At 38.0% G+C, this 8,642-nt stretch overlaps 1 protein-coding gene across 1 annotated transcript; it reads right to left on the bottom strand.

Moving 5' to 3' along the window:
* Positions 1 to 2,519: 2,519 nt before the first annotated feature.
* LOC116016012 lies at positions 2,520 to 3,310 on the bottom strand. The gene is made up of 2 exons (XM_031256181.1): positions 3,035 to 3,310; positions 2,520 to 2,852 (listed from the first exon to the last, which is right to left on the bottom strand). The coding sequence occupies exons 1-2, from the start codon at positions 3,308 to 3,310 to the stop codon at positions 2,520 to 2,522; spliced, it is 609 nt and encodes a 202-aa protein (XP_031112041.1).
* Positions 3,311 to 8,642: the final 5,332 nt, after the last annotated feature.

Raw genomic sequence — 8,642 nt, 5'->3', positions numbered from 1 at the left:
TTATCATCTATGCTACCAACAATAACCGAATTGCAAATAACACACTACCAACAAAAAGGAAGAGAACAAATAGTAATGATGAAAACAATGACAATGTTACTTAAAAGAGAATTAAGAACACTTAGAAAAATTCAAATTAAAAGTAGTATTTATTTAACTATCATTTTTAGACCAAATATTTAGACTATTGATTTTACAAGGTTGCAAACATTTATTTTAGTAATAATTATAATGAATTTTAATTTCTATATTATCTTAGATTCATATACTTTGAGTTAGATATTTAAATAAAAAGATTTGACATTCAATTACCCATGTATAAACTTCTCATATATAATCTTGCATTGATATACTTTCAAATATTTATTTAAATATAAACATTGGGCATTAACCCATTCGCGCAATGCGCGTATAAAACTAGTTATAACTAATAAGCTCTAATCTTACTAATAATACAAATACTAAGTCCAATCCGTATCGTATTCTTGCATAACTCTGTACTAGGTCTCTTTCTTGGGCTTTCGTGATCCAGTTGTTCTCTTAGGCCGGTCCATGTAGCTCAGACCTAGTGTATTATCCATCACCCAATTCCCCACTTTCTTGAGATTTCATGGATATGAAGTCTCCGGAAAGTATAGTTGTGTTTTTCCACTTTAGGCCATCTTGTGAATAAGAGATTTTATTTTATTTTATATTTTTTTTAAGGAACTGTTATTATAAGGAAGATAGTCAATGTAGCCGAATTTCTTGAAATACTCTTTGTTTTTTGGGTGTTAGGTAAATAGTTGTTAGATGATGGGTTTAATGGGTTTGAGTAGTTGATAACATTAATTGATTGTATAAAGATGTTTGGTAAATTGGTTGTTAGCTAATAGATGATAACATGCAAAAAGACGTACTTTTTAAAAAATTTGATGGAAAAAGTACTTTGAATAACTTTTTGAATTTTAACTTTTTGGAGTAATAAGCGGTATAAAAAACTAATTAATCAAACACTTATATTGGCTATTTAATTAAATTAAACAGTTATAATGACCAAATAAATTAAAATTAACTGAAAACTAACTATGCTACTAAATGGGGCTTTTGACACAGTAGAATCCCTTCACATATTACCTCTCCTCGTCCCCTGAAATGATTTTATAAAGTGATAACCGGACCGCATCTCCTCTCTATTTCTCTCCAATTTTGCATGTCAAAGCACAAAGAATAGAAATAGGACTCAGAACACCTTGGGTGCCTTTCTTACTTATCTAAGAAAGTTGTTTTTTTTTTTGTTTTTTTGTTTTTTTTTTTTTGAAAGAAGCTTAAGAAAGTTGGTGGTGGTTTGTTAGAACGTAACTTTGAAGTGCGATTACTGTTTCCTGTTATATATGCTATTTTTATTCAATGTATGAATTCCGTGTAAATTAAAAATTCTCCTTCATCATTTCATTATTTTTGTCCACACAATATTTTTTTATAATTTTTTTAATTGCTTTATAATTTTTGCAAATATTATAACTCTTTATAGATTGGTAGAATTATTTTTGAATTACAAATATAATCCTTGTTATAAGTGTAAATCCTATAATTGTAAGCCTTCCCGTTAAAAATCAAAGGATTTGTTAGGTTTGCAATTAGGTAAACATGTGAAAGATATGGATTAGCTAGATTTGTAATTAAAAAAAAAAAACGCTAAAGTGTCATTTAGCACCATGAACTATATCCAATTATGCATGCCGCACCCAGAACTTTCATATCGTATATATCGAGCCGCAAACCAAAAAAAAAAAAAAATCACCTAGAACTTTTAGCAGGTTTCCCTGTCTTCCTTCTGACATGGCGCAGATTTCTCACTGATGTGGCATTTCTTTTAACCTTATGTTGTCCATGTAAGCATTTACATATTAAAAATTAAAAAAAATTATATTAAAATAACCAGAATTTTCTTCTCTTTATATTCATAATAATGTATACTTTTTCAATTTTGCAATTCCAATATTTCAAATTTTTTTTAGAATTTATATATTTTTTGGCTAATTTTTTGTTTAGTATATGTGCAATTTTTCAAATTTATAAAAATGCTATTTTTTTTTTGTTTAGTATCTTATTGTCAACAACTAAATAGCTGCCAAGTGAAATAGATTGGGCGAAATAGTGAAATTTGGTCTCCGATTTTTATTTACGTTTTTTTTTTATTTTAATTTTTAATATGTAAATGCTTACATGGACACATAAGGTTAAAAGAAATGCCACATCAGTGGGAAACCTGCGCCATGTCAGCAGGAAGACAGGAAAACCTACTAAAAGTTCTAGGTGAATTTTTTTTTTTTGGTTTGTGGCTCGATATATACGATATGAAAGTTCAAGGTGCGGCATGAATAATTGGATATAGTTCATGGTGCTAAATGACACTCTAGTCTAAAAAAAAAAAAAAAAAAAAACTATTCTGGGACAAAAGTAATTTTCTCATTATTTTGGTGTATTATCTTCTGATAGGCATTAACCAAATGTTTTGGAGTGCGACACGTACGGGACTAGTGTCCTTTGCACCCACACTTATTGCATGTATTTTGCTGTCCTCGGTGATCTTGATTTTTGGGCTGCTTATTCTGGGTTCGGGAATCATCGTTATTAGCTCCGCTACTGCCACCTCGCTTTGAGCCTCTACCACGATCTCTTCCTCGCCCTCGACCTCGCCTCCTCCAATTGTTGCTCGATTGGGCAACATTGTGTATTTCAGGTATAGGTGCAGCGCCAGCTGGGCGTGCTTTGTGGTTACGCATCAACAATTGGTTGTGCTTTTCAGCGACCAGTAATGCCGATATCAACTCTGAATGCTTAGAATAATTCTTAGCCCTGTACTGCTGCTAGAGTACAAGATTATTAGCATGAAATGTGGACAAAGTTTTTTCTATCAAGTCTATATCTGAAATGTCTTGCTTACAGAGCTTGAGTTGAGATACGGTTTTGTGTAAAGTTGAATTATATTCACTGATATAAAATCCTAAAATCGGAGATTTAACCAATCGAATTGTAATTGAGGTAGAACCAGTGATGTTTGCGGGTCAAAACGGTCTTTGAGGGATTTCCAAAGGGTATTTGGGTCTTTTTCAGTGAGGTACTCATTCTTGAGATCATGGTTGAGGTGGTGGCAGGGGGAAATTAGGGCCTTGGCTTTCTGAGCGTCATTGCTTGGGGAATTTTCAATGATGGTGTGTTGTAGTTCTGTTGATGTGAGATAAATCTCAACATCAAGCGCCCATGTCAAATAATTACTTCCATCCAAGGCAAGCTCGGTGAATTCATGTTTTGCGATAGCAGCCATAATCTAGAGTGTTCAAAATATCAATTTTAGCCAGCATTAGTGAATATATTTTGAAAACTCTAGATTATGACCGCTATCGCAAAACGTGAGTTCACCAAGCTTGCCTTGGATGGAAGCAATTATTTGACATGGGCGCTTGATGTTGAGATTTATCTCACATCAACAGAACTACAACACACCATCATTGAAAATTCCTCGAGCGATGATACTAAGAAAGCCAAGGCCCTAATTTTCCTCCGCCACCACCTCAACCATGATCTCAAGAATGAGTACCATACTGAAAAAAACCCCAATGCCCTTTGGAAATCCCTCAAAGACCGTTTTGACCAGCAAACATCATTGGTCCTACCTCAAGCACAATTCGATTGGTTAAATCTCCTATTTCAGGATTTTAAACGTGTTAAGATTGGGTGTTCGTTTGATGCCTGTTGGTCCTTTAGCTCCTATCCGGTATGTTGCAAGTAATTATAGAATGTAAACTATAACAAGAGAAATGAAAATAGAATAGAAACAAGAGTGATGGAGAGAAGGAATCAGCTGTGCCCTTTCATCATTCACTTTCACAATATATATATTACACAAATGGATAGCTGTTACAAATCAAGACACAAATACTACCAGTTACAAATCATGTAATAATCACCATAATAATGTCTGTAAATATTAATTTTATAACAGGTTCATAATATTTGAGGATTTTAATTATAAAGATTTAATTTATTATTGGTTTGTCAATTGAAACCACTGTTCACTCATGTATTACTGTACATACGTGATTAGTAATAATCAATTGAAATTGCTAATGTTTTGGAATCAAATCAATATATATTTGTGTATATATGTTGTTACACAAATTAATGTTTTCTTGGAATCAATACGTATGGCGGTATGGCTTAATTGATATATCCATTTTGTTTTTCTTCGTTCGACATCTGCATAGATGTTCAACATCATTAATATATGTTTGTACTGTAAAGATATATACTTGTGGAATCAAACAACTATGTTACTGGTTATAGAATCAATAGCATATGTGTTGTGTATGTACCTATTGTACTTGGAATCAAAATTAATATGATTTTTCATATTACTTGCTATTACATGATTTATATAGTAGATGGTTTGTCACTATTAATCATGTATTATATGTTATAAAAGAACAACATATAAATTAAAGCTTGTTCACATAAATATGTTAAAGGAATCAAAATTGATTTACACCCTAGAATCAACAATGGGGGAATTTCTCCAATTTTCAGTCGGATCGGTGCGATGTGGCGGTGGCATGTCGGTGTTAGGTTTGATTAAGGATAAACATAATGATGAATTATATATTTTGGCCTATTAATGTTGTTGAGCTCAAATAAAATAACAAGGTTGGTGGATTATTTGTTGGGCCTATTTGCCTTATTTAAGGCGTTAGGACTTGCTTTAAATTCTAGGCTCATTTAATTTGGGTTTGAAAATTTAAGAGATTATATATAAATTTGTGCCATTTCGGTTTGTTTAAAGCATTTGGAGACTAGTTTTAAATTTTGGGCTCATATATGTACATAAAGGATCAACTATGGTTGAAGATTTGATCCACTCTTTATTTATATGTTATAACAAAACGACATATAAATTAAGATTTATTCGCATAAATGATTTATTAGCATAAGGCGAGTGTGTTAGTCGCCAAAGCGGCCCACTCAGGTAAATAGCTAAATAATTGTTTATGCTTATGTTTACAACATAAATTAAGGTTTGATCACATAAATAAATCATTAGCATAAGGCGAGTGTGTTAGTCACCAAAGTGGTCCACACAAAATAATAGCTAAATAATTATTTATGTTTACAAATGTTTATAATACACATATATTTTTGCATCATTGAATGACACTAAAGGATTGATAAACATTTGTGATCATCAACACATGGTTCTAGGCTTCTAGCGGTCACCAAAGGTGGATCAGACATGTGATTAATGACAATTCAGGAGATTATGATTCTTGTTTTGATAATATGTAGTGCATGCCCAAAGATGACCTATGCATTAAATTTAAACTTGATGAATAATCTCATTCAAGTATGTGTGAATGATGCATGTCGGTAAATTGACATTGTATTTAAATTTGACTCAAAGGCAGATTTAAATACAAACTCAAGGTCTCTATATCATAGTCTGAATAACGGTTTGTTAACTCAAAGTAATAGATATATGAGATAAAAGGTTGCAGTGAACACTATCATATCACGTTATAATGGTGGCAGTTATGATGTCAGTGATAATGGCAGCAAGTCTAAAAGTAAAAGAAGGGCAAGCATCCTATGAAGGTGCAAGGTGTGTTCAGAAAGTGCATAACTGCTATTTCTGTAACAAACCTGGGCACAAGAAGGTCGAATGCCTGAAGAGAGTAACTTGGATGGAAAGTGAAGTGTACATTCAGTTTCAGTATGCTTTGAATCCAATTTTATTAAGATTCCTTCTAATACTTGGTGGTTAAACACTGGTGCTATAACACATGTTTCTAACATTATGCACGGTTTTCGGGTGTTTCAACCTCAAAGGGAAAATGAAAAGTTTCTTTTCATGTGAACAAGATGAAAGCTAGAATTGAAGGAATTAGAACTTACAGAGTTAAGCTGGATACAAGCTTTTGCCTTGATCTTGAGAATTGTCTGTATGTTCCAGAATGTTCTAGAAATCTTATTTTAGCATCTAGGTTGGACATATTGGGCTTTAACTTTAAGATTGGAAACAAATGGTTTCTTTCTAACAACAAAGACCTTTTGTTGTTCTGGTGTTTTGTTGGATACTCTATATTGTTTCAATCTTAAATGTAGACTTTGATAATTCCTTGTTTAATGTTATGAGTGAGGTTTGTGTTAAAGAAAGGGCACCAAATGAATCTTTAACTTTCTTGTGGTGTAAAAAGGCTTAGTCATATATCCAAATAAAGGATATTGAGAATTTTTTTTTTTTTTTTTGTATTTTGTCTCAATTGGATTTTATTGACTGGAATTATGCATGTGTCAATTGCATAAAGGGAAAGCAAGTTAGAAATGTATCAAAACACTCAGCCACAAGAAGCTCATGATTACATGGTTTAATACATACAGATATCTGTGGTTCTTTTGATGTTCCGTCTTAGGGTAGTGAGAGGCCGAGGCTGCCATGGTTAAGGCGCGCCTCGGCTATTTTGCATTTTTTAATTTTTTTTTTGTGTGTGCACACTCATAGCTCACTTTGGCCGCCCGTAGGCTCGGCCAAAGGTTGGCTTTTCCATTGGGTAGTGAGCGAGGTCAAGCCCTGTACCATCACTTAGGGGATAGCATTTTCGTAACCAAGCCTTAAGCTTGACCAAGAAAACACCCTTCCGTCAGGTAGCTAGCGAGATCGGATCCCGTGCCGGCCCTAAGAGAATAGAGTGTAGTATTTTCGTAACCAAGCTTTAAGCTTAACCAAGAAAACACTCTTCCGTCAGGTAGCTAGCGTGATCGGATCCCATGCTAGCCCTAAGGGAATAGAGTGTAAAAAAAGATTTCTTTTATTTTTTAACAAAATTGATCCAACAAAATTGATTAGGGCGGACCATGACCAATAGTTACATTGATAATTGCTGGGTCCTCTCTCGCATCCCTTCACCCTCATGCTCGTATGCTCAGAGGCAGACGCATGGAGGCGAACGCACTTATGGAGGCGGACGCACTTGTGGAGGCGGACGCATGGAGGCGAACACATTTATGGAGGCGATCCAACAAAATTGATCATAGCGGACCACGACCAATAGTTACATTGATAATCGTTGGGTCCTCTCTGGCATCTTTTCACCCTCCTGCGCGTATGCTCGGAGGCGGACGCAAGGAGGCGAACACACTTATGGAGGCGAACACATTTATGGAGGCGGATGCACGGAGGCGAACACACTTATGGAGGCGGACGCACTTGAGGAGGCGAACACGTTTATGAAGGCGGACGCACTTGAGGTGGTGGACAAATGGAGGCGAGTAAGCTTATGGAGGCGAAAGCACTTAAGGAGGCAGACACATGGAGGCGAACACGCTTATGGAGGCGGACGCACTTGAGGAGGCAGGCTCATGGAGACAAACACGCTTATAGAGGCATACGCACTTGAGGAGGCGGACGCATGGAGGCGAACATGCTTATGGAGGCAGACGCAATTGAAGAGGTAGGCGCATGAAGACAAACACGCTTATGGAGGCGGACGCACTTGAGGATTCGGATGCATGGAGGCGAACACGCTTATGGAGGCGGGCGCTCTTGAGGATGCTAACACGCTTACACAGGCGGACGCACTTGAGGAGGCAAGCGCATGGAGGAAAACACGCTTTTGGAGGCGAACACACTTAAGGAGCGTGGATGCATGGAGGCGAACATGCTTATGGACAAAGGAAGGCTGGGTTCCGAGGAATGGGAGCACAGCGAAATGTTAAAGGCGAAGAAGGGCGGCAAACTGCCCTTGTAGATGTGGGATGACCTGGCGGCGGCGTTGGCCAGCGCCCGCCACAAGTTCAGCAAGCACGTTGACATGAATATGTCCATTGAGGCCTCCGCCACATTCACGGTGAAGGAGTCGGAGTTGTTGTAGCAGATGTTCGCCGGGGAATTGTGACCCGACCATGATTACTTCATCTACAGTCCACACTTCAACCCCACCGTCCTTAACGCCAGTTGCCTCATGGTCACCATGGAAGGCACCGATGCGGCCTACTGCACCGCCTCCGGCATGTCGGCGATCTCGTCGGTGTTGCTCCAACTTCTCAGCTCCGACAATCACGTGGTGGCGGCTTCAAGTCCATGGCCAACAGAGGCTACAACTTTGGCGACCTCATCGACGTTGGCATGGAGATGGAGGAGCGGGCCATCCGCCTCATGAACATGCTGCAAAACCACACCCAGTTCGAGTTCATCGCGGTCAGCTTGGGCTACTACAAAGATCCCCCTCGCAGCCATGGGTGTCGTTGTAGTTCAGGTAATGGGAACCATGGAAGCTGCTAGATCTTGACCAAGTCATCCCTAGTGATAAGCTAATTTTGGTAATGTGTGAAGTGTTGCCTAAGATTTGATCTCGACTCTCAATGAAAGCACCAATGACGGTAAAAATGGTTACAGGAGTAATATTGATAAGTAAGTAATCATAGTCTAAGTACAAGAGTTTGTGTGTCAGAAAAAACAGAGCCCCCCCCCCCCCCCCCCCCCCCCCCCCCCCCCCCCCCCCCCCCCCCCCCCCCCCCCCCCCCCCCCCCCCCCCCCCCCCCCCCCCCCCCCCCCCCCCCCCCCCCCCCCCCCCCCCCCCCCCCCCCCCCCCCCCCCCCCCCCCCCCCCC

Source organism: Ipomoea triloba, chromosome 4 (genome assembly GCF_003576645.1).
Source record: "Ipomoea triloba cultivar NCNSP0323 chromosome 4, ASM357664v1".
NCBI classification, from domain to species: Eukaryota; Viridiplantae; Streptophyta; class Magnoliopsida; order Solanales; family Convolvulaceae; genus Ipomoea; species Ipomoea triloba.
The sequence above is the reverse complement of the archived record's forward strand: the minus strand, read 5'-3'. Positions and strand labels throughout refer to the sequence as shown.